The following is a 27,579-nucleotide window of genomic DNA, read 5'->3' on the forward strand; positions in this document are numbered from 1 at the left end:
TTGTCTTTTCTATTTACATTATTGTAGTCATGGTATATATTGTTTACCTGGTTGTGTTTATTTTACTCTATGTCAGTTCATATAAGTCTTCCCATATTTTCTGAATTCTCCATATTCATCATTTCTTATGGCACAGTAATATTGTTATATTGATGTATCACTGTTTGTTTAACCATTCTCTGATCCATGGGTTCCTATTTTGTTACCATTTCTTGGCTACCACCAAAAGTACTGCTATGAATATTTTGTTATAAATAGCACTTTCCTCTGCCTTTTAAGGGTTGAAATAATCACTAACAGAGGTCAAAAGGCTATCAGCTGCTCTGCATTTGCCAGAGATCTTTCCAGAGGATATCTGGGTAATTAAAGTCTTCCAGCACTAGCATCTCATGATTTTTGCCAGGCTTACGATCTGTTTCCCAAAATCTATCAGTTTTCTCTTCCTGCCCAGCTGGTCTGTAGGGTACTTAGATGTCTACATTGCTTTATTGAGCTCTGTCTTAGTGCTTTTCTCCATGCTTATTCCCAATGATTCCTAGATTTCCTCATGTACTTTCTTAATGTAGCATGTTTTCCTACCTTCTACTAGCTAGACCCTCTGTATAAGAGCTAGGGATATAAGTGCAAAGAATGAAACAATAGCCATACTTTCAATGAAGTTATATTCTGTTGGGAGATAGTAGGTATACAAAGTAAACATAAGCAAAACAAATACAAGATAGAGAGAAGCAAAGTAAGAGCAATTAATAATCCAAAAACGTTTCATGCAGAGGATCATATTGAGAGTTGAATCGCGGAGAAAGTGATATAAGAGTTGCTCCATGTAGAACAGAGGTATCAAATTCTCTGCCAACTAGAGTCCAGCCTAAAGCAGATTAAAATGTAATTGGGAAATTTTAACAAAATTAGTTAAAATATTATACAAAGATCATGTTAATTTGTGATTTTCTAAGTTAGTAGGCATCCTGCAGGAACATGATTCTGTTGGAATCTGGCTGCTTTGATGTAGGAGATAAGACTGCGGGTTTTGTCTTGAAGAAGGTGAGGAGGGGGAAGTAGGAGTGAGGAGTGGGGGACAGCCAGTGGAAATTTATGGAGATGGAGTGCCGTTTGTGAGGATCAGGAAAAAGGCTGGGAAGAGTCATAACCAATGAGTCAGTCAACAAATACTTACTACATGTCTACTATGTACCTGGTAGTAGGCTGAGTGCTGGGATCACAAGTATAAAGAATATAACTTACACAGCATAATAAGTCTGGAAAGATGGGTTGGGGCCAGGCTTTTAACATAGAATCCTCAGCAAGTGATCTCTCCTCCATAAAACTTCTAGGCATCTAGATTCTGTAACCTTCTGTAAAAACAATTAATCACATCAACATCTTCAAAATAGATGTGTTAGACCCTTGGCATGTGCTCGCAGTATAATTATTAACTTGATAATTTTATGTGCAGTGTAGGCACAAAAGGAAATCAAACACAAACAAAAGCTGTTGAGCATATCAAGTTGGTGGATCTACATAACAGCAACTTTTATCTCCCATAATATAATGACAGAACACTGCAACATGGCACTGGAATGAGCCTGGCCTTCCGTTGCACTATTGAGTGTGATGGAACAAGCTATATAATTTGTCATAGTAGTTAACTTAATAACATGAAACCAGTATTTGCATGTCCCCCAAATCTCCCCAAACAAAGACATCTAAGCTTTCGCTGGAAGGAAAGTGATGGCAAAAACTATAAACAACCAAGTAGCTTACTTTCACACTGAGAGCCTTTCTGTCAGATAGCCATTCAGATTTTGCTCTTTAACCTGTAGGGTTTCTTGCAGAAAAGAATAGTGACAGCATGTAAATGTCTTACTTCCTTCACAGGCCTTTGAAAACAGAATGCTCCCGAGCCCAGTGCCTCTTGCTTTCAGCTTTCAATAGCACTCAAGGGAGTTGGCATCTCTTATCAGAAGTGAGCAGCCAGGCAAGGGGCAGCCATCACATTGAGAGGCCATGATAGTGTACTGGTCAAGGGCACTAGGCAGGTAGTGAAAGGCCTCTTGCTAGGTTAAACAAATACTATTTCCTTCCTGGTTTCAGCAGGAGCTAATTTTTTTTTAAGCTTCTCTTTTGGCACAAGAACAATAGGGATGCATAAGGCCGTTCTTTCAGTGAGGGAGATGTGCATTAGATTATCATAAATCCATGGATTAAAAAGTGCAGTGGTCAATGAGAACAGGCGTTTTTAGATGAAATAAAAGGTTTAATTGAAAGTACTGTCCCCAGGGAGGCAGAAGATTGAGCACTGTATTGAGTAGACATTAATTACCACAGGCCAGACAGTGGAAGAAATTAAAAGGAAGATCATACCATCTTTTGATACTATCCAAATCTGGTTTTCTTATACTGGTTGGGAGTTTTGTCCTTTTTGGAGAAAAAGATAAAATTCTTCCACATGCACAGTATTCTTAGAAAGCTATGAAGACAACTAGCCAGGTGGGGGAATTTGCTGTGGTATTTGCTGCTAACAGAGTCCATCTTTATCTTAGAAAGCTACAGGTATGTAACTAGATGTAATATTAAAATAAGCATCATCTAGTCATTAAAATCTTTATTTTTTAATCATATAATAGATTGTCCAAGCACCCGATTGGCTGGGTTCAAAGAAGTTTGTTACCTACTTGATTGGCTGAATGGTGATGAAATTTTAGCTTCATCAGCTCTCAAAGACAGAATGCTAAGACATGAGAAATCCTGAAAAAGGAAAGGGTAACTAAGGTGATCAAATCACAGATCCCTTAAGTATGGTGCTGTTGAGGAATGAAATCATACTGAAGTGAGATCATATATGTAAAACACTTTGCAGACCCTAAAACATTACGTAAATGTTAGCTTTCATCATCATTATTACTAATGTCTCAAATCTTTTTTGTTGCAAATCCTAGATTTTTCTACTCAGGTAATGAGTCAACTTGTTTGTTAGCTCTGTGTGTATGTTTTCTTCTTTGGATAAGAGAAATAAGCAACTCTTGCACTGGAATCAGGGCTTAAGGACCTCATTAAATAACTAGACAGTGTGTTTTGTCTTATTAAAATATCATGCATATCTCTTCAGTCAATGTCTCGCTTTGGGGGTGGCCAAAATAATGGGACAAAATTTCCATAGTGACAAAGGTTGAAATAAAAGACTGGCTTGACAAGAACAAATTTATTCAAACCCCTGACTTCTTCATTCATGTCAAATAATCTACAAAAAAAAAAAGCATAGACTTTCATGAATTTGATGTGTAAAGTGTTGGAAAAGACTGATAAGACTCAGTTGAGACTGAGCATGCTAAATTGTTTTAAGCAATAGATATACAAGACCAAGAGCAACAAACATTCATTTAAACACAATTCTGTTTAAATCACAATGCTATGTCCATGGTGAGATATAAAGTTTAGACATGCTAAGTGGACCAGGTAATTTACTTGGTGGACTCTTTCAGCTAGTTTTTGTAGGTGTTAGATAAGATGTATTCTGGGTTGCAAACTTGGAGAATTACTATGTTAAGGTTATTTCAAACACCGTAGCTGCCAAATACTATCAACTGTCATAATAAAATAGGCACAGATGACAATATGACTCCACCCTATATTAAGATTTCACAACTGATGGGGTACCCAAACCTGCCAAAGCAAATGGAAGATCTTAGAAACATTTGCAGACTATTTACTTCCACTGCTCAGTCATTCATAACTTGGACATCACAGAGCAAATACGTGATAATTTTAAGGAATTAGATGCCATATCAAATTACACTGTTTATATGCATTATGGAAATAATGGGGAGAAATAGCCCTTTATTGCTTTCTGACTTCTGAAAAGTATAGCTTAATATGTAAATGCTTTTTGATGAGGATGCTTTTGATGAATTATATTATCTCTAAGATATATTATAAGGTATCTATCCTGTATTGTATAGGAAGTTAACTGATAGTCCTTCAAGATGTTTTTTTGTTAGTAAAGATTATTGTTTCATCTACTGAAATATTAGACTTGCATCTTTACCATAATAAGTAGGATAGCCAATGGAAAGGCACAGTTTTGCCTGTGAAATATAAAAAGATCTTAAGATGTGCCAGATGGATCTTCTGTGGAAGAACATATGCCAGGTGATCCATGTGAGAAGGATAGGATGTGGTCTGTACTGATAGAGGGAACTTCCAAATTGATGAGATCACAATTTGATTGAAGGATAAATTTCAGTTCTTTGTTAAAGAAGACACAATAGTTGCAGTAACTGAATGAAGAAGTGTTTTTATCTTCTATAACTGATTATTTATACTTTGGATCAGTTTATCAATGATGATCCACTGAAATTACTTATATTAGCCTTCTTATAACAAGCAACTACTTTTTAGACAGTTGAAAGTAACAAAATCTTTGAAAACTGTGATTGCTGTATTAAGATGGAGTTAATGTAAGTACTTTGAAATAATTAGCATTTCAAGTGTTGCTTACTGTTATTATGGTACAAACTTGCCAATATGGTTGAAGTGATAGAGCTTTAACAGTTCCTTATAACATCAGCATGAATGAAAATTATTTCTTGCCATTTAAGTTTGTGTATGGAGGCGGCTATGTGGTTCAATGAAGAAAGTGCTGAGCCTGGAGTCAGGAAAACCTGAATTAAAATCTGGCCTCAGACACCCACTAACTGTGTCACCCAGGGCAAGTCATTTAACCTCTGTTTGCCTTAATCTACTAGGGAAGGAAGTGGCAAACCACTAGTATCTTTGCCAAGAAAACCACATATAGGGTCATGAAGAGTCAGATACAACTGAATAACTAAACAAGAAGTGTGTGTATGTTTGTGTGTGTGTGTGTGTGTGTGTGTATGTATGTATATGAGAGAGAGAACATCTAAAGAAGAAAGCAATGATTAAATGCTGTAAAATTCATCTCTCCCATGCCACCGTGCAAATGCCTAAAAAAATAGAAGTCTTCTTTTATAACATATGGTCAAATGAAATTTGATCTGCCATGAACAGATTCACACAGTAGATTCTTTTAGCCATGAATTGAACTGTGAATGTTCTCTTGGTAATTCTCTGAAGCACATTTAACTTTGGTAGAAAATCATGAGAAACCCATTTAGTTCAGGGGGAAAAAAAGCCCCACTGAAACTACATCTAGCAAAGTATTGATTACAATGTGCTGAACTTTTAAACTTCTTGTAATTACATTCTGTAAAAATCACTGATTTTTACAGGAATTAAGACCATATAAATTGCTTCCTTGCTTCCTGGTCATGACTCCAGCACCTACAGTGGTAAGAGAGGACAGCATTTAAAAGAGGAAGACAGGAAGAAAAGAAATCTAATGTGCAGCTTCAACTTGTCCCCCAAGTTCTCAGAACCCTCTTACTCTTAGCCTGGGTTTCTTGATCTAGAAAAAAATAACTGTAACAGTATAACTGGTTTCCTTTATAATACTCTGTATTTTATTTTATGCGTTTAAAAACATTTTTCTGATGAAGGATCCTCGGACTTCCTTGCAAAGGGATATATAACTCAAGAAAGATCAAGAACCCCTACTCTCTAAACTCCTTCAGAGCATCTCAGAACCTAAAGGAGGGAGGAGACAGGCAGATTCTTTGGGGATTCTTTGTTGGCTCCAGAATGGTGATAACTTTTGAGGAGTGTGGAATAAAATGTGCCAGAATAAAACTTTGTCATATTTGTCTGGTAGTCAGAAAAAGAAAAACCAGCATGTAATCAGGTGTGCTCCCATTTTCATTAGCACATTTCTTGAATAGGTATCGATAGCCCAAAGCTCATCTCTGTGTCCCTTATGTACTTGGATTTGTTTTGTGTCTTATTGTGGAGTTAGCATGACCAGAGCCAAACAGTGGTGTTTTGATGAGTCTTCTTGCTCTTATAGACCCCAAATGACTTTATAGCCATATGTATCAATAATTTTCATGTCAACTTATACAGCAAAAAAGAGAGTGTTTAATCTCACAAATATCTTAAAACACATATGCTAGAAACATTTTTAATAATAAGTCAGAAAAAACATTCACTTTGAATTTAAAATGTTAGCCACAGAGTCTTTATTTGGGATTTATAATTCTTTCTCTTTGATAACATGTAAGTGACTACTCACTAGTTAGACTCACAGTATATATGGACCTCATTTAAATGGAGAGAGGTTAAAGCATTCATCTGTCAATAACATTTGTTAAGCACCTACTATGTGGCAGGTACTGTGCTAAACACTCTGGATACAAAATGAGGCAAAAGAGAAGCCCCTGCCCTCCAGGAATTTGTAGTCTAAAGAGGGAGACAATATTCAAATGTATATATACAAACAAGCTACTTTTGGGGTAAATAAGAAATAATTAACATAATAAAGGTACTAGAATTAAAAGGGAGTGGGAGAGGCTTAGTATAAAAGATGGGATTCCAATAAACTTGTAGGAAGAATTGAGGAGGGAGAGCATTCATGGAATGGGTGATTCAGTAAATACCTCGAACCAAAAGATGGCCCGTGTTATCCATGGAACGAGGAGGAGGCCAGCAGTCCCATGATCAAATGAAACCATATGTGGTGGAGAATAAGGTGTAAGAATACTGGAAAGGTAGGAGGGGACATTACAGTTTTATTATTCTTTCAAAAATTTCTTCAACACATTGACCAACAACAATAAAATACTAAATTTTATATAGAGTATCTTTCTTTAGGTCACTAGGGCACCATTTATTCTCTGAAAAGTGTAGTTTAATAGGTGGTGACCTGGTGGTAGTATACCTCAGACTGCCTAGCATAAGAAAGGATTTGTAATTGTAAAATTAATTTGTAAAGTCACTCTTAGAATCTGGTGCCTTTGTAGATTCCTCCTGGGAGAAATAACACAGACATGTCCTCTGATTAAAATTTCACTGATGATCATTTCTTCTGCTTCATAAATAGCTATCAATTCATTATTTTTAAGAATTGAACAAAAAGATTTCCTGTCCATCTCAATGGAATTAATTTCTTCACAAAGGAACTAAGAACCAGATGTTTCTCTTTGTTGTAAGACATGAATAACTGCTACAAATTACAAAAATGACCTATTCTGTATCGTTTTAGGCATAACAGCCAGTTAACCTATAACCCATCCACTTGATCCCATTCCTGTCTGCCCCTTCCCTATCCTTGCTCCCCTCAATCATCCCTTCTCTGTATATCATTTGTCCCTACCTGTCAACTAGTTTCTTCTATGTTTTAAAACATGGATAGATCTTTCATGTTCTGAATAAATCTTTGCCTTGCTCTAATTTCCTCTCAATTTAGTATCCCATTTCTAAAATGGGCAGTCTATACCCACTTCTCCCTATTTCTTCAACTACCATTGATTTCTTAATTCCCTATAATCTGACTTGACTCCTCATCATTCTGCTGAAACTATACACTCAAAGGTCATCAGTGACTCTCTAATTATCTCATGCAATTGCCGTCTACTTATTCCTCATCTTCCTTAACCTCTCTGAAGCATTAAACACTGCTGACCTTTCCCTTCTTCAGTCTCCCACTTCTCTTGGTCTCCACAGGACTGCACTGTCTTGGTTTTTTTTTTCTTACCTTTCTCATTTATTCCTTTGTATATTTTTTGGGTGGCTGCCCTTTCTCCTTCTCCTTCTAATTATGGCTTTTGTTATGGTTCATTCCTTGATTTCCTCAGAACTCTCATCAACTCATAGGGTGGCCACTCTCTCTATATGAGTGGGTCCTAAATGAGAATTGTTAGCACCAACTAACCATTTCCCCTACTTAAACATTCTTTATTACATGTCTTGGTATATCAATGTTTTCTAAAACTCAGCTTATCTAAAACTGAACTCATCACTCCTCCTCCTATGCCTTCCCTCTTGAGTTCCTTATTTCAGTGAATAATATTTTCAGGATCCTAAGTTCAAAATCCCAGGATCATTTTTGTTTGTTTGTTTGTTTTTCCTGTCACCCACCATTTAGCATGAAGTATTTGAAGGAGCACTGGGACTTGGAGTAAGATAGTATGAGTTGTAAGTCTTGACTTTTTCGTTAATAAACTGCATCCTATTTGAATAAATCATTCGGTCTTTCAGAGCCTCAGTTTCCTCCTCTATAAACTGGATATAATAATTATGAGAATCAAATGAGAAACACATGAAAATGTTATAGTGCTTTATAAACTATAAAGCTATAACAGAAATGGAAGTCAGGAGACAAAGTTAGTTTGGGGCTTGAGGATTGGATAAAGATGTTGAGTTGGATTTGAGGAATAGATTGCCCTCTTTTTAGTATGGACTTTAAGGGGCAGCTAGGTGGTGCAGTGAATAGAGCACGAGTACAGGAGTCAGGAGGACCTGAGTTCAAATCTCACCTCAGACGCTTAACACTCACTAGCTGTGTGACCTTGGGCAAGTCACTTAACCCCAATTGCCTCATCCTGGGTCATCTCCAGTCATCCTGATGAATATATGGTCACTGGAATCAGATGGCTCTGGAGAGGGAAGTGAGGCTGGTGACCTGCACAGCCCTCCCTCACTCAAAACAAAGTCAAGTTCAAGTCATGTCATTATTTCTCTGATGGCATGGTCTTCTTCAGCAACGAAGGATGAACACACAGTATGGACTCCTATAGCATTTATTATCTGTAGAATTATTTTTGGACTGAGCATATGCTGTCTATTGTTGCGTCTTTTTGTATTTTGTTTCACTTTTTTATCATAATTACTCTTATATAAATTTCAGTCTTTTATGTGAATGTCATATCTCCCAAAGGCACTTGAGGGTAGGAACAATATTGTCTACCTTATAGTACTTGATATACAGTATTGTATCCACAATAAATATTGAATAATTGTTTGTTAGATAAGTCAGATTAGAAGGGTATCATTGAGACAAGGCAATCTAGAGACAGCATATAATAGAAAGTGTGCCATGTAGGAAATTGTCAAATAAACAGTGGTGATTTTTTTACATGGGATACTGTGATCTATGAATGTGTTTAGGGGGCACTTCCATCCTATTGGGTCTGAAATCAAGTTTCACCTCATTTCCAGTGAAAGAATTTCCAGGTTTCTAATACCAAAGGTAATAAATGTATTACCTTACATGATTACAAGGAGGAAACACAATGTATAAACCTTAAAGCAGTATGTTTATTATTTATTTATTATTATTAAAAATGTGAGCAAGTAGTAGCAATAATATTTTCTCTCTGTATTTGTTCTGCTTATCTAAAGTCTTCAAAGAAAATTATCACTTTTCTTTTTTTTTTCCTTTTGAGAATCCTTGAAAGCATGGAGACATGACAGTCAATAGTCTTAAGTACCAGATTAAAAGTCTCTAGTTAGTGAAGTCTCTTCTTCTAAAAATATATATTTGGAATATGAACCAATTGCACAAGTACCACATCTTGCACTCTATAGGCTCACAATAAACATTTTCTGAATGGACAAGAATTATCAATGCAAATAAAAACAAGGCACCCGTATCATAGCAGAAGCTCACTTGCCTAAGCCATTTCAGTACAAAAAGAGAGCTTAGTTTATTAGAAAATCATTTCATCACAATACTCCATCACCTGTCTATAATCATTATTTATTATAAATTCATTTATGTCTTTCACTAAGGTCCTACTCAGAAGCCTCATTGAAGTATGGTAATCACCTTGAATAGTCAGAAGCTATATACCTGAAGAGTAAAAGCCCTGGTAGACCCTACAGAATGAATAAGATTTCACCCACAGACCAAGTGATGAACTATATGTCTATCTGTAGATCCAGCTAATTAAGCTCAGAAGAACTCGTCACCAACAGGACACTAGGGTGTGCTTTTTTTTTTTTTTTTAAAGCCACAGCAAAGCCTAAAATCCATCTACTAAGGTGTGGCAAGGTTGAGATCTTTGAAAAAGGACAACATGCCTTTGAAAACAGAGATCCTTGAAGTATGGGATTAGAAGTGTTTCATATTTTGTTTTATCTGTAATAATTACATCTTTTCCATCTGTCATCCTGGATAGTCAGTCATCTTTCTAACAATGATAATTCTCAAACAGTCTGAATTAGTTTTCTAGATACAGCATGGTGGAGTGGGAAATAGTATTGATCTTGGAGTTTGAGGTTTAGAACTTTCATTCCAGCCCTGAGACTTTCTAGATTGTAAACCCTAGACTGCAGTGGAAACATGAGCTATAAATGTCAATAAGCATAATAGCAATGATAATAAAGTGTAAGATGAATAGTTATCCTTCTAAGAGTGGTGTAATCATTCTAAAATTTTATTGTCTCTTCTAAAATGCTATTAATACAACATGAATATAATTAAATTTATTTAGGGTGTATGTAGAAGGATTATGTTCTTAAAAACAAACATTTGTGAATTTTAATTAATTGTTTAAGTTGTTTTTATTTAAAGTACACTAAAGTTATAGTTTTTTTGTGAAATGCATTCCAGAAATGTAAAAATGTAAGCAGTTTCATTATTATAAATTGTAGCACGATAGTATTACATCTATAATAACATACATAAGTAATATATTATTATATGAGACAATTCAATATTGTCTGCCATGTGAAAGGTACTCTGCAGGAAGGGTGCTAAGGATATGAGGACAAAAATTAAAAGCTTGTATTTTACAAGGAGAGGGTACAACATGTCAGCAGTTAAATAAATACAAGATAATTTGAGTCAGGGGAAACACTAACAATTAAGTGGATCAGGAAACAGCACCTGAGTGGAGCCTTGAAGAAGCTATGGATTGTGGGAAGTAAGAAAGGAAGACAATCCAGGGATGGGGGTGGGGGGGCTGCCTCTACAATGACATAAATGGAGAGATGGAGTGACAAAATAGGAGAATAGAACGTGGGTCAATTTTGCTGGACAGGAGAGTGAAAGGGAGTAATGTGAAATAAGCCTAGAAAGGTAGATGGAACTCAGACTCTGTAGGGTTTGAAATACCAGGCTAGAGAGTTTCTCCTTGATTCTTAGAATCAATAGAAAATCACTAAAAATTCTGAAGCAAGAGATTAAGATGGTCAGATTTACTTGTGCTTTATCAATATCATTTGACAAACAATGTTCAAGGTTCACTTGCAGAGGAGAGAAACTGGAAACTGAGAGCCCAGTTAGAAGGTCACTGAAGTATTCTAAACCAGTAATGATGAAGTCCTGAAGCAGGATGGTGGCCATGTAAGTGCAGATAAGGGGGAAAATGCAAGAGACATGCTACAGAGGAACAACCTACAGACAAAAACAAATCATTGGATCGGAGGCTTGAGGGAAAAGGATGTGGTGATGGTGGTGATACCTTCAACAGAAATAAGAAACTTGAAAGGAAATTAGGGTTAAGAAGAAAAATAATCAGTTCTATTTTGCATACAATGAGTTTGAGATGTTAATGGGACATCGGGGTGAGGACTGTAGTTCAGAAGAGACATTAAGGCTCTGTTTATGTAGGTTTGGGGATTATCTGCATACAAATGACAACATAATCTATGAGAGCTGATAATGATAACCAGAAATATTAAAGAGAGAGAAGTGGACCTTAGGGTATTATAGTTAAGCGGCTAGAAATGGATAGCGGACAGCAGTATAATCAAGAGAAAGGAGGAAAACCAATGGAGGAAAAGACAGTGTCAAAAGATACAGAGTGGTGAAAAAAGAATGGATCGTTAGATTGAGAAATTAAGAGATTATGGAATAGTGGATGGATGTCTGGACTTGAATCAGGAAAATTAGTGCCTTTATCCTGCCTCTGATTCTTAAGAACTGTATGACCAATCTTTATACGTTGTTTTAAGATTCGCGCAGTACGTTATGTACTCTTATCTCATCTGGTCGCTGTGATGGCACTTGACTCCTTTGAGTCTCAGGTTCCTCATCTTTAAGGTGGGAGTAATTGTACCTTTAGTACTTACATGTTGTTATGAGCTGCAATGAGAAAAGAACGTGCAAACTTTACAACCCTCTTTAAAATGTTAATTTTATCATTGATAATTCCACTGGTAACCTTGGAAAGAGCATTTTCAGTCATGTGGCAGGGTCAGAGGTCAGATTTGAAAAAGCTGAGAAATGAATGGAGGTGAAGAAGCAGGTGCATTGGGGGCTTTTTCTAAGAGTTTGGCTAGGAAAGAGAGATGGGATGGCACCTTGAAAGAATGTGGGGTGGGAATCAAGGGAAGGTATTTTTTAAGGATGAGGGAGTCTTGCTTATGGTGTAAACAGCAGATATGTATGGAGCCAATAGATAAGGAGTGATTACAGATAGTAATTGTCAGTATGGGAATGTTTGAAGGAACATGCTCCCTGTTGGGGTTCACGGGAGAGGGAAGGAAAGGAATAGAAAAGGATGGAATCACAAAGATAAAAGGGCATCTCTGTCATTGCTATAAGAGCCACCTGAGTACATATTACAAGATTTTCCAGGGCCACTAAACTTACAAATTCATTTGTCCTTAGTGCATTTATCCCTACTGTAAATGAAATGAAAGGATTCTAAAGGAATTTTAACTCAGAATTGCTTCACTTTCAGTGGTTTAATCTCAGACTTAGTATTACATTAATGGTTTTTTGTATTGGCTAGGTAATAAAGAATGGCCATTTTTTGACATTTGTTTCTTGCTATTAGATTAATTCTTTACTTAAAGAAAATTGTTTTTTGAGAAGTTCAGAGAGCAACTCACTTTTTGTTTTCTGTTTCAAAATAGAGTTTCTTTTGAGATGGGGTGGGCAGTTGATTTTTTTTTTTCAATAATAAGCATTATATCATGTGGTTTTCTTTTTCATGTACTTTGGTTCCATTTCATAAAAGGAAAGTATAAAAATCTGTGAATATGTTTCATATAAACCATTGTAAGATGTCTTTAAAATATTGATAATAGTCATTTACTTAGAAGGCCCTGAAAGCTCTGATTTTTTTTTATACTTGTTACATCATTAATTTTCATTTTTCCACTTCAAAGTGATAGATGATAGTGAGCATCATGTTAAGCCTTAACAAACTGCAGTCTAATTTATAAGAATAATTCTTAAAAGTACCAGGAAGATTATCTCTGATTCTTTTCAAAGATTTGTCTTTATTGACACTAAGGCAGAGGACTTAAAAATAATCCCCTTACTGGCAGTCACCAAGAGTTTTGCTGATTTTCTTTATACAAAAGAGCTGAAAAAGATCATTTACCATTTATTAAAATGATCATTTCTCTGTGATAATTTCCTTTGACGTCTGCTCCATCCTTTTCTTTCCTTATGCTCTTGAAAATTCAATCTAAAATGAAATATTTCTCAGATAGAAGAATTGAGCTCCTGGTTTCTTTGCTAAGTTGGTCTTCACATTCTGCGCTGAATATCAAATAGAGAGGCAGCCAAGTGTGGAGTCTCAATGAGGGTTTATGTCCTAGCTCTGCCACATAATACATTTGGATCCTCAGGCAAGACACTTGACCTCTCTGTGTTTCCATGTCCTCGTTTTAAAATGAAGAGGTTGAGCTCCATGACTTCTAAGGTCCTTTTTAGCTCAGTATCTAGGATTCTATCATCCAGTTGACTATATCCTTAGACTACTGTTTTCTTATCTGTAGAACAGAGAAACCTCTCACAGGGTTGTGGGAATCAAATGATATACTATATATAAAATTGTTTTCAAACATTAAATATCCATAGGAATGTTCTCTAGTGTATGATTATTACCTACATAGAAGTTTTCAGAATATGCATATATTTATTATATCTATCATAAAATTACATAGTTTGAAAACTCCCTAATCTATTCTTTGCAATACACATTTATTTAGGTAAAATAGAATTTTTCTCACCTTAAAATATTAGAATATACTTTGCCAGAAGTTAACAATTTGAAGCTTTCTTTGGCAAAGCTGCCAGGAATGGGATTTACTTGGCAAAAATTCTGAATTTTTTTTTTAAATAAAAGGAGAGAGGGTGGCCCTTTTGTTTGAGTTTGGTAATTGACAAAATGATTGCAAGTGAAAAATAATTCACATATAAAGTAAGCTGCTCACACAGGCTAATTACACATTTGGGAGGAAAGGCAAAAGACATCCAGAGTTTGCTCTCAATGAGCCAAGAGTATAACATTTAATGAAATGAGAGTCATAAAAGGTTCAGCATAGATGTTTTTAGCTCTGACCTGGGTTTTGGGGAAATTGAACACTGGTTTAGTGGACTGTTGGATCCCCTTGGTTGTATTTTAAACATTTGTATGTATGTGACTAGTCATCTTTGTCAGCATAAGACCATTCTAGTAGCTACTCTCTTTAGAAGGAAGCAAGTTAGTAATTTTCATGCCTTCTCTCTCACCCATCTCCATCCCTTACCACCTAAACCCCCACCAAAAAAAAAAAAATCCCTTGTGAGTCAAGAGAAATAGGAAATTGGGCTACAATCTACTATGGCCTCTTTTCTCTCCAATCTCCCCAAATATACTGATGCTCATTAAATATACAGAAAGCTCATTAAATAGAATAGTATCTGTTAACTTTTCCATTGCTATGCTGTTCCAGCTTTCTTCACAAAAGTCTGAATAGTGAGACCACTATCACACAATGAACCAGATAGTTTCTGGATTTGGGGGCATATCTTGTGAGGGAGAAAAAAGGAATAGTGGAAGAAGAGAAAAAAGAACCAATCCAGGAAAGAGAAGAGGAAAAAATAGTTTGGAGACATTAAAAGGATCAACAGATATAGGAGCGTAAAGAAAGAAGTTGTGGAAAAATATTTGCAAGGAAAGAGACAACCTATAAAGGGTAAGAAATAGAAAAGGAAAATAACTCTGTAGTACATAAAGTAAGCAAAGTGAATGTACTTCAATATAATTCCATCTTTCGATGTTATACAGATTATTTTTGCTCATTTGATAAAGTTTCACGCCAAACTGTTAACATTTTTGATCTACCAAGCGGTGACAATTTATTTAGGAATGCTGGTCCTGGTGTGAATAAAATACTTGCTGTTGTTTCATGTACATAGTACAGTTCAAGTCTGTGCATTGGCCAGTGTCTATCATCAGTCAGTCACTGTGTTGATAACTCTGTCCTGAGCTGAAGCCTTGTTTATTTGCTGTCTTCACTGGGCGCTCCTAGAAATTCTTTTTTTTCCTTCAAGTTAGCCTTAGGAACAAAAGGGTAAGAACTAGCTCAGCAGACTCAACAGACATCATTTTGATATGATGTGATCTATTTTTCCACCCATTTCCTCTACAAATCAAGCACCAACAGCATATTTGGTGTATTCTGGCACTGAGATTCGTCACTAGGGGCTGGGGAGGAGAAACTTTGGGGGGAAGGACACAGTCGTAGATTGGTAAATATTAGAAGTCAACCATGCGTTTTGAAGCAGTGAAACTGTTTTTTAAAGTACAATGCAAAGCACCGTTAGTTTTGCATAAGTGCTGTTTGTTTGATAGAGGCAGCTAAGTGGCAGAGTGGACTCAAAGGCAGCCTCAGACACGTGCCAGGTCTGGGACCTTGGGCAGGCTGCTTCACCTCTGCCTCCCTCCATTTCCTCACCTCTGAAATGAGAATAATAAGAGCACCCATCTTTCAGGGTTATTCTGACAATAAAATGGAATCGTATTTGTGAAGTGCTTTGTGAACCTTAAAGTACTCTCTAGATGCTAGCTATTATCATTATTGTTATCATTATTATTATTTATTGTCATTGATACGAAGATGGATTTATTAGGTCAGTGGGGGAGGATACCCTGGAAAATGACAGGATATAAAACCAAGAGGAACCAATAAAGCCTCTTTTTTTTTTAACCAGAATGCAGAATTTTCTAACTCTAGATTTTGACAAATCCAAGACTGATTACTTCCCCAGTTAGTGCTGCTGATAGTTTCCCTTTACCAGTCTCCATCTCTTTGAGCTGAGAGTCCCACATTGAGTCAAGTGGGAATGGGAAGGGGGCAGGGCTTTCTGCATGCAGACAGAGTGGGGTTCATCCATTTTGCACCCTGGTTAAGAATATGTGTTCATCCTTCATTGCCGAAGAAGACCATGCCATCGAAGAAATGATGACATAACTTGTACTTGACTTTGTTTTGAGTGAGGGAGGGCTGTGCAGGTCACCAGCCTCACTTCTCCTCCAGAGCCATCTGAATCCAGTGACCAGATATTCATCAGGATGACTGGAGATGACCCAGGATGAGGCAATTGGGGTTAAGTAACTTGTCCAGGGTCACACAGCTAGTGAGTGTCAAGTGTCTGAGGTGAGATATTGCCTAGGCAAGGAAGGAGGGCCTCTGTCAACTTTAGAGTTCAAGTGTCTCCTCCATTTACCCTCCCTCAAAATTTACATTTTTGAATGTTCACAATCAGTAGGAATTATGGGCTTTTAGCTTCCTTATAGCCAGGAATACAATTCAGTTGATCCATCATCATATAATGAATTTTAAACCTTGGCTTGGTTAGTTATGAGTGCCCTCTTGTTTTCCTGTACCACCTCCCTCACTTTATTTCCTGAAGGAGAGGTGCCTGGCTAAGAGGATGCAGAAATGTGCTATTGTAGGAAACTTCCCTCTCCCCTCAGTGGCAGCAGCAATAATGTCCCCTCCTTCCATTGCCTTGCCCTGGCAAGACTTCTCTTCATGCAAGATTTTTAAGAATATCCTTCTTTAGCAAATACTATAGAAAGGCAAGAAAAATGGTATTCTTTCCTCTGTACTTCAGAGGCCAGGTTTCCCCCATTCCCAAAGAAGCAAAAGATGCTGTGATTAAGAAAAAAAGAATTTAAGAGCATCTAACTTTGTTCTGTCAATAAAACAGGACTTTCCAAGTTTCAGATAAGCTAACTCTTCATTTCAAAGGATTTGAAATTTAGTGAGATTATATTTTTACCTTGTTTGCTCCTTCTGGATCATATCATCCCTGGTTGCATGGCTCCAAGTTCAAAGTACTAAATGCTTTAGGGATTTTCAAGTATTGAGAAAAATTGGTCTCTATCCTCAGGGATTTTTAAAATGCATAACCTAAGGGGAAAAAAATAGCAACAGAATTGAAGATATGTCCCTTGTCACCCCTCCTTTATAGCTCCCTTCATTTGTTCCTCTGGGTAATTTTGGGTGGAAAGTATATGTACAAATAAATAAGTAGAGAGAGCTCCTGAAAAGGAGCTTCTTCTACCAGAACAGATGGGCATCTTTAAAGATTAATAATCTTAGACAGTTACTTGGGGCACTGAAAGACTGAATGACTTACCCAGTGTCCAGGGTGGGATTTGAACCCAGGCCTCCCTGCCTCCAAGGTTCAGTTTTGAAATCAGTATTCATTTTGTTAGAACACTTATAAAATGATCAAGATGATTTTTCACAAAGGTGCTAAGAGAAGGGTGGCACAAGAAGATAGTGGTTGACTTCACCTCGAGGAAATACTCTGTTGTTCCTATCTTTTCTAAAGAGTGGGCACCAATTTTAATGTGGATTGGGTGCACTTTAGGAAAACTGAAAAGTTACTAGAATCAGCCCTGTAGAATTAAGTGATATCATGGGATATTGTATCACTTGTAGAGCAAAGTGCCTTGACTTATTTCATTCTTCTTATTGTTAGATAAAAAGCTTCAATAGTCAACAAGCCCATATTCTTTGCTTTCAAATAGCAGGGACTCAAGTCAGGAATGGCAAAGTATATTTTAGATGGAGAGGTAAATAGAGGGCCACCCTGATCTCATGCTGTTCGGTCCTTCTTCCATTATCTGTAACTGTGCACTGAATAAGGGGAATTAGGAGGAAGAACAGTTATCAGACTGGCCTAGGAATAGACTCCATTTCTGAAGGAAGCCTGATTCAATTATAGGGTGAGATGGATTGAATACATTCTTCAAGAAGGGACAGTTCTTATGTCAATTTGCCCCCTTAGATAAGTGGCCATTTTAAGAGTAGCCACTTTAAAAGGTCTGTAGTGTGGAGTTTTTTTTAATGCATTGAATCCTCAAACTTTCAGTACAAACAGATGTTCTTTAATTTACCTTTTAATTTACTGAAATCTTATTAGGCTAAAATTAATTGAATCCTAGAGCTCCCTGAAATGTAAATTATTATGAAATGGTATAGATTCCAGTCTGGGTACTTTGGAAGACATAGATGAAGGCTAACACTGTAAATTTGGTGTTTCACTTGGGCATTTCCATAACAAAGCCACAAAACCTCGATTCTTAGAGGATAGCTTGATGAGCTAGATAAGGAACTATGCAATCATTTTATTCAGTTAACCAGTGAAATTTAATTTATGTGAAACTTTATATTTTCATTTGGTTAACATTTCACTTAGACTCTTACAGAAGGAATCTGGAGAAGCCTGTGGACCCCATCTCAGAATCATGCTTTTAACTGTGTAACATAAAATATACTAAATGACAGAGTAAATGTATTATGTTAAGATAGTTGCATGAAAACATTTTAAAAAACCCAGTTCATAGACCCCAGAATAGGAACCCCTGACTTAGAATGAATTACAAAAAAAGGAGCTGCTTCTTTAAAACTGTGCACTTAGATCCTCTTTTCTCCACTGGTGGGAAAGGTTATAATTAGATAGCTGCAGTCTGACTCTGATGACATCCACCAAGTACTTAGAGGTCTTTGATTCTTAAATTTTTATAGTTGTTATTTCTGGGACTGAAATTCAGGCAGCCTCAGGAGTTTTAAGAAATATGTAATTTTAATCCAAACAAGTTCCCAAAGGCAATAGGACCAAGAACAATTTTAGAGAGAAACCAGCTCTTTGTCTAAAAACAATAATGGTCAGTTAGTGGTTATCTCGTTTTCATATTTTTAGACTAGAATTTTTGGCATGATTCTAGATTGGCAAACATGAAAAGTGGAGATGAAAGGACTTTGTGAGAAAGTTCAGGGAAGTTCATGAGGGACTAGGATTGCCTCCTCAGTGATGGACCAGGAATGAGAACCTTTGGGTTGGACTGGAAATGAGTCATTCATATAGATGTCCATCTGTTGTGAACCTTTAGGAATTGCTCCTCCTTTTTCTGTTATCATTCACCTGACCCTCCACCACCACCACCCCCCCCCCAAATAAATCCTCCTTTACTAACTTCTAACTTAATATGAGAAATTCTATTACTAATTCTTTACTTTCCTGGGCATTGTCCATAAAACAAAAGGGAGAGTCTGTTAAATGTCGACATCTGTGGGAAGGTCAACACATTTAGCCCCCACTGGTCATTTACACCTTAGAATTAATTAGTTTGCTAACTCCTTTCCAAGGTTGACAGCTTGAATATAAGTCAGGACCTAAGGATTGAGATATGTTCATACCTAATTTGAGGTGAGGAGAACAAGTTAGAAAGTGGACCAGAGATAGGGTTCTTCCTAAAAAAGGTAAGTATGGTTGGGAGTAGTCATACTTCAGTAAAGGGAGCCTGATGAGGCAACCCAAGGGATATTGGTTGTAGGGTAATAGAAAGAGTCCTGAAACCATAGACCTGGATTCTAGCCTGAGTCTAGTCCTGACTACCTGTGTGACCTTGGGTAAGTGACAACTTCCCTGGAGCTCTGCTTCCTAATCATATAAGGCAAACATTAGACGAGATGGTTTTTAGTATCACTTTACTTTCAGCTGAATTATAATTATATGATGCGAGTGGTCTCTCACCCTCTCTTACCTCTCCACCAACATAGGAGTCATCGGCTGTCAGCTAAATAAAAGAGGACCCTTGTATGTAGCCTCTACATCCTGGGATCAATGAACATGGTTGTTTGTTTTTAATAACTGTGTTTCACTATAAGCTATTTCCTTTTAAATCCTTTGTGTTTTATGCATAAAAGCATTGTTCTGATTAGAGGTCTCTAAGTTTCATGTTTTGAAAATGATACAAAATGATACAAAAAAGTTTAAGAAACTATGTTTTAGTGCAAGTGTAGACAAAGCCATTTCTAGATCCTATATCATTGTACTGCTAAGCTCATTACCTCTCAAGGACACTGGTCTGCGTCATTATTCCTTCTTCCCTGAGGATACCCACTGTAAATAAATCACACACACACACGCACACACACACACACGCACTTATCCCACCTCATGTCATGAGAGTATTGAGAATGGTGGCTGCATTTATGACTGAGCAAAATATATGCATCTATATAGATATACACCATATGTATACATATGCACATATGTATGTGTGTGTGTACTTTTGTTTGCTCAGTTGTTTTCAGTCAAGGCCAACTTCACAACTCTACTTGGGGTTTTTTTGGCAAAGATACTGGAGTGGTTTGCCATTTCCTTCTCTTGCCCATTTTACAGATAAGGCAACTGAGACAAACAGAGGTTAGTAACTTTGCCCATTGTTATAAAGCTCATAAGCGTCTGTCTGAGGGCAGATTTGAACACAGATCGTCCTGATTAGAGGCCCAGCACTCAATGTACTATGCCACTTGGCTGGTCTATGTATATGTATGTATGCATACATGTGTGTCTATAATATATGTACATACACATGTGTATGCACATTTATATGTGTTGTACATATATCTCTTTTATTTTAAAATTTCCCTCTACTTAGAGAAGAATCTCCATTATATTTCAGCACCCCTAGGTGATGCAGTGGACAGAATACCAGCCTTGGAATCGGAAGGACCTAAGTTGAAATCTAGCCTTAGACATTTACTATCTGTGTGACCCTGGGCAAGTTACTTACTCCTGTTTGCCTCAGTTTCTTCATCTGTAAAATGATCTGGAGAAGGAAATGGCAAACCACTCTAATGTCTTTGCCAAGAAACCCCAAATTGGGTTAAGAAGAGTCAGATATGGCTAATCAACTACATAATACTACCCTGGGTCAAATCAATAAGCGTTTATTAAGTGCCTAACATATGTCAAGAACTGTGCTGAGTGGTAGTGATACTAAGAAAGGTAAAAACATCCCCTGACCTCAGGGAGTTTCTAACCTAAAGGAAGACAACATGCATATAATTATGTGCAGACAGGATATATGCTGTGTAAGTTGGAGATTATCTCAGAGGGAAGGGACTACTTTAAGGAGGACCTTGCAGAAGGGGACATTGTTTAACAGAGTTCAGTCATATGATAATGTACTTGAAATTCATATTAGCCAGATACTTCCCTGAAGTTTTAACACATTGCTTCTCTGGGTCTCAGTGTCCTCATCTGTGAAATGAGGGGCAGGATTAGCTGGTCTCCAAGATCCCTTCCAACTCCAAAGATTCTCTTAGTCTCATTTTCCATTCCTTCAATTATTCAGTATACTCTGCAGAATTTTCTAATACCTCTGGGTTGTTCCAGATATTAGATCTCTGTCTTAGCCAAAGAGCTGTTGTTGGCCACCACTGTATGCTCTTTATGGAAATCCCATAAGCACACGCTTCTTAGTACATCCATCACTTTGCAGAAAGAAAAGAAACAGTCCTTACCCTCTGGGAACAATAGCGCAAAACAGTATTAGACCCAATCAGCCTGTCTTTGCCAATTGAATTGTGTTTGACAATCGCTGTGTATGAGACATTTAATCTACTTTCTGTCCTTCACTGTTTTCATCTGCATTTTTCCTAACAGAAAGGAGAGCCTGACCACTGCTATGTGCTGTCCCTGGAGACTCCGGAGCAGCTGACCTTCGAGATCCCTCTCAATGATTCAGGGTCTGCTGGGCTCGGAGTGAGCTTAAAAGGGAACAAATCCCGAGAGACAGGAGCTGACTTGGGGATTTTTATCAAGTCTATAATCCATGGAGGTGCTGCTTTTAAGGTAGGTAAGGATGATGCTAACCCTGAAGTGTATGAGTGTATGGTGGTTTAAGCTGCCAAGTGTGAGAACCAGACTTTGGACAGTTCTAAGGATATTGGGCTAGTATATCTTTTAGTGCTCAGGAATACTACCCCTATTCCCTGTTTCCTCAAGACCACAGAGTGCAACACCCTAGACTCACAGCAGATGACAACTTCCCACTTCACTCAGAAGATTAAGGCCAACTGATGCTTCCCATCTTCTTGTCCTCAACATTTCTAAGTAGTATTACCCACTCTCCCCTCTCTCCCTCTTTTCTCAAAGGAAGAGGCATCCGTACTGCTTGATGTCATCCTTCACTCTATGCTTGACCTCTGTCCTCTCCTATCTCCTCCAAATCCTTTCCCTAGCAATAAGCATGCATCTGAAGTCCACCCCATCTCTGTTGGCTATTTCCTGCCACTTAGAAACACGTAGTCCTCATTTCTAAAGAATTTGCTGGATCCTTCTACCCCATCCTCTTTCTGTACTATTATTCTTCCTTTTATCCCTCACTACCAAATTTCTAAAAAAGTTATCTACAGCTGATGCCTCTACTTCTTCATGACCATCCTGCAGTTTGTCTCTGGTATTCTACTGCTGTAGAAACTGCCGTCTCAGATGTCACTGATGACCTTCTAATCATCGAATCCATTGACCATGTTCCCAGGCCAACTCTTTGACCTCTTTGCAGCATTCGATTCTGTTGACCATGCTCCGTATTCTTTGGTCTTTTGATTTTCCAAACATTGCTCTTTTCGCTGTTGATTTTACTAGTTCTTCGTCTCTTCTCATCCTGTTAAGGCAGGAACATTTCGTGTCAGGTGACAGCAGCCTGGTGAAGCCTATGGACTCTTTCTCAGAATATTTTTAAAAGCAAAAAAATTAAATACAAAAGATTGCACTGAAATGTGTTTCTTGAAAATATTTTTAAATTTTTAAAAAAATTTTAAATGTAAAATTTTTTAAGTGCAGGGAAGGATATCAGAACCACTGCCTTAAGATAAGCATTAGTAAGGATTCTATCCTTGGTTCTTTTCTTTTTTTAAAAATAAAGGAGTTGGACTAGATAGCCCACAAACCCAGTAACTATATAAACAAAATTACAAAAAACTTTTCATACAAATAAAATCAGTTTTAAATAATTGGAAAAATATTAATTGTTCATGGGTAGGCAAGACCAATATAATAAAAAATAATCATTCTTTCCCTTTGCTTTCTTGACAGTCTCATACATCCTTGGAGCATCCTCCTCTATACATATCTTTGAACTTTAAAATGACAGTTCTTTCTCCATACTTTCTTGACAATCTCATACATTCGTAGAGCTTTCTCTTCTATACAAATCTTTGAACTTTTATTCTCCGTTGTAATCTGTAATAACTTCCCATGAGATACCCTTTCCCAGATGTCCCCTTGATGCCTTCAAAGTCTAACTTACCTTTCCTCCTAAACCTTATCCTCCTTACTTCCCTATTTCTAACAGCAACTGCCATGCACTAGCACTTCCAAGGCAGAAACCAGGATATTATCTTGGATTCTTCTTTCTCCTTAATCTCCCCATAGTATCTTAGAAAGAACCCTACATATGGAATCTAGAGACCTGAATCAATTCCTGGCCCTAACAGTAACTCTTTGACCATCGGCACGTGTTTTAATGTCTTTGGACATCATATCCCCCATTTCTAAAATAATGGGGTTGGATTAGATAACTCACAGATTTAAACATATCCAAGTTACTTTCCAAGATTCAGTTTCCCAACTGCATAATGGATATACTAGATATACTGTCTACACATGGGATTGTTATAAGGAAAGCACTTTGCAAATCTAAAAAGTGTTATAGAACTATGTGTTTTTCTTGTTATTACAATACTCCATTATTTAGTAATTTCTCCTTGTGTAATGTCTCTGTCTTCTTCTCACCTCCTTCTGGGTACCAGTCTTCATTACTTACCACCCACCAAGCTCTTACTGTAGCTTTCTAGTGTGTATCTCCATACTTCTGCTCCCTTCCCTTGTATTGCATCTACAAACTGCTGGCAGACTAACCCTCTTTATGCATTGCAAATCTGGTTAGGTCACTCCTTTCTTCATAAATCATTAGCAGCTCCTTATTATCTATGGTATAAACTTCAGACTGACATTCAAGGCATGCTACAAGGTCACCACCTTATTTTTCCAGCCTTACCTCATAACGTTCTCCTAAGTGCAAACTGAAGTACTGTCTGTCTCCTGAACACTCCTCTAGCTGTCCTGCTTCTGAATCTTTGCTTGTGTTGTCCTCTTTACCTGAAGTGCCCTCCTTTCTCATATTAGCCTATCGAATGCCTACATGTCTTTTCAAACCATAAATCACATGTATCACTTGATATCATTATGGAGACTTTTCAGATTCACTCTCTTAGTCTCTTTCCTCACTTATAAAATGATTTTAAACTAGATGATCTCTGAAGTTCCTTTTAGTTCAAAATACTGTTCACCTGTGTTCCTGTTAGTAATGGCCTTTCCTGCCTGGGATCTCACATAGCACTTTGCTTTTAACTGATGCATTTATTAAGTATTGTATTATTTTCTAATTATTTGTGTATATGTGGCATCTTCCTACTAGTATGTAAATTTCTGAGGGTAGGGATCCATATCACACCTAAATTTTGTGGCTCCTCCTGTGCATATCATGTACACAACATAGTATTTAATAAATGCTTGTGGTATTTGAATTTAGAGCAATGATTAGCTATTTTCTTGCAGACCACAGGAGATTTTTTTTTCTTTTTAGAAGTAGTTTAAAAAGCAGTGGATCACTCAGTCTTTTTTCCATACTGTTTTCTCTCTATATTTATTTTAAACATTTTTTTAAATTTTGAGTTCCAAATTCTCTTTCTTCCCCTCCCACCCTGAGAAGGTAAGCAGCATGATATTGTTTATACATGTGAAGCCATGCAAATTTATTTCCATATTAACCTTGTTACAACATTTTTTAAAAAGTAAGAAACATTTAAAAAGTGAAAAAAGTGTGTTTCAATCTGCACTCAGAGTTCAACAGTTCTCTCTCTGGAGAGGGATAGCATTTTTCATCATGTGTCCTTTGTAATTGTCTTAGATCATTGTCTTGATCTGAGAAGAGCTAAGTCTTCTTTGCAGTATTACTGTTACTGTGTACAGAATTCTCCTGCTTCTGCTCACTTCACTTTGTTTTAGTTCGTAGAAGACTTCCAGGGTTTTTCTGAAACCATCCTGCTCATCATTCCTTACAGCAAAATAGTGTTCTTTTATAATCAGATACCATAACTTGTTCAGCTCTTCCCCAATTAATGGGCATCCCTTCACTTTCTAATTCTTTACTACCACAAAAAAAAGAGCTGCTATAAATATTTTTTTCCATGTAGGTCATTTTCCCTTTTCTTTGATATTTTAGGGAATACAGATCTACCAGTGTTATTGCTGGGTCAAAGGGTATGCAGAGTTTTATGGCAATCGAGGATCCCTCATGAGAACAACTGAGTTCTACTATTGCATTATGTATTCCATATGAAAGTCGATATTCTCTTGTATCAGACGTGTATTTGTAGAAGGATTATGGAAAGAATGGAAGGCACTGTGTCTAGCATCACACCTATGTTTAATTCTTGTCTGGGTCTTCCTAGCTATATAACCATGAGCAAGTCTATTAACCTTTCACATGCTCAATTTCTTCATCTATAAAATTGGGATAAGAACTATCATGTCTATCTTATGGGATACTGTGAGGTAAAGTAGAGGTAAAAGGAAGCACTTTGCAGACCTTAAGCCTATAGAAATTTCTGCTATTATTATTTTTGATGGTTGGAGTCACTAACCTCATTCCCAATCCCAAGCAACCCAATCCAAATGATACTTATTAAGTATTGACTATATTCAAGGATTGAGATACAAAGAAAGAACCATACCTATACTCAAGGAACTAATATTTTCCTCATTTTTAACTTAGCATCACCCAGAAGGAAAATAGTGAGGAATTCAAAATTAAATTTTAAAAAGAAACCGACAAAAAAAACCCTAAATCTATTTATTATTCTCAAAAGTCTAAAATATTGTGCCAAATCTACTAAAGTGATTAAATTAAATGGGAATAAATGCAGAGTTTGACATGGAGTCATAAAATGAGCTTCACATACACAAGTTGCTGAGGAACAGTTTAGATAGCAGTTCATCTGAAAAGCATTTGGGGAAATTAGTGAACTGGAAGCTTGTTTTAAGTGAAGAGTATAGATATGGGGGCCAAGAAACCTAGTGCTATTTTATGTTCACAGACTGGTCTATCTGGCACCAGCTAATCTCCTGAACTCTGATTCTGTATCACACCGTAAAGGACATCTTTCATGTAGGATATAGGTTTGATGTAATGGAAAAATATCCAAGCATTTAGAACTTTTCCAAAGTAATATAGACTTCATTGGGAAGCAGTGAATTTTGCCTCATGGGATGTCTTCCAGCAGAGCTTGGATGGTCCCTCACCAGGAATCTTGCAGAGAGGATTGTTGTCCAGTATAAGGCGGCTTTTAGATGGCCACATAAATCCTTTCCAATTTGGAGATTTCATGATTCTATGCAATTGCTTAGAACAGCATGTAGGCTATGCCTTGTTTTATAATTATATCCTTACAAAATACTTTTTGTTGATGAACTCTTAGTTATTTTAATGATGCCAACTGATTGATATTCATTTTCAATTAATTTTAAGGAGAATTCTACCGAGAGGGTTTGTTTTGCGTAAAATTGGGAAGACGTCACTTTCTTTGGAAATTAAAAGCAAACATCTTAGCTGTTTTATATTTAATGGCTCTAACTCAAGAAAATATTAGCAGTAGGGCATGTATATATTTATATGTGCTTTAGAGTCCTGCTTTAGAGCCTAAAATCTCTAGCAAGTTCTTCCATGATAGAAAATCTTTGAGTAGGTTCCTTGCAATAGACAGAGTCTGCTTTCTCTGGATCAGCCTAAGTATAGTTCATATGGCATGCTCCATCCCCAGTGGTCTGACTATTCATTGATGAATTCTTTGCCCTGATAACCCATGAAAAGAAAGAAAAATGCCTCTGAAGTAACAGTGGCACATTTATGGGAAAGAGGAAAAAAGTACTAAGAATCACACAGGTTTTAGACTCTGTCATATAATTTAGCTGATGATAATTCTAAATGTTACATCTTTGTCTGATACCAGTTACCAATAAGTGGACGATCTTGACAATCTCAATACTAATGAGCACAATAGGGTAGGGTGAGGCCTACAATTTAGACTCTTGCAGAATAACCTAGAATAACACTGAGGGGTTAAGTGACTTACTTCCATATAGCCAATATGTATCAGATGCAGTACTTAAATCCAGATCTTTCAGTTTTCTAGACCCACTTTCTGTTCACTATGCTAATGAAACTAAAAGAAGAAGGAAGTTAGAACAAATAGATGAATGACTCACAGATTCTCCTTGGAGAAAAAAGTTGGAATAATGAGTTTTATCATACAAACATAAAAGCATCATTTCATGTTATCTTTGGTCATTACTCAAAATAGGTATTTGCAAAAAGACCACCATTAAATAATTGCTGCATAAGTACAAAAATCTCTAGTAGAGAATAAAGAGATAGAATAATTTAAATTAAAATTTTAAATTAAATTTTAAAAATTCTACAATACTTTCCAAATTAAGTCAACATATACTTTAATATTGGCAATTCCAAAGCAAATAAGAGAATAGATGAGAATAGCAAGAAATATACTAAAAATATGGATCAGGATTAAGAGATTAAAAAAAAAAAGACACAGACATACACAGAAACCCCA

General features: G+C 36.8%; 1 protein-coding gene across 13 annotated transcripts in view; it reads left to right on the forward strand.

Moving 5' to 3' along the window:
• PARD3B (par-3 family cell polarity regulator beta) overlaps positions 1 to 27,579 on the forward strand; it is a 1,282,024-nt gene that overhangs the window by 727,327 nt on the left and 527,118 nt on the right. For all 13 annotated transcript variants that reach the window (XM_072620099.1, XM_072620101.1, XM_072620095.1 and 10 more), the window contains one exon: positions 21,548 to 21,736. In XM_072620099.1, the coding sequence (XP_072476200.1) occupies positions 21,548 to 21,736 (189 nt within the window). The remainder of the gene's footprint in view (positions 1 to 21,547; positions 21,737 to 27,579) is intronic.

This window comes from Notamacropus eugenii, chromosome 6, assembly GCF_028372415.1.
Source record: "Notamacropus eugenii isolate mMacEug1 chromosome 6, mMacEug1.pri_v2, whole genome shotgun sequence".
In the NCBI taxonomy this organism is placed as follows: Eukaryota; Metazoa; Chordata; class Mammalia; order Diprotodontia; family Macropodidae; genus Notamacropus; species Notamacropus eugenii.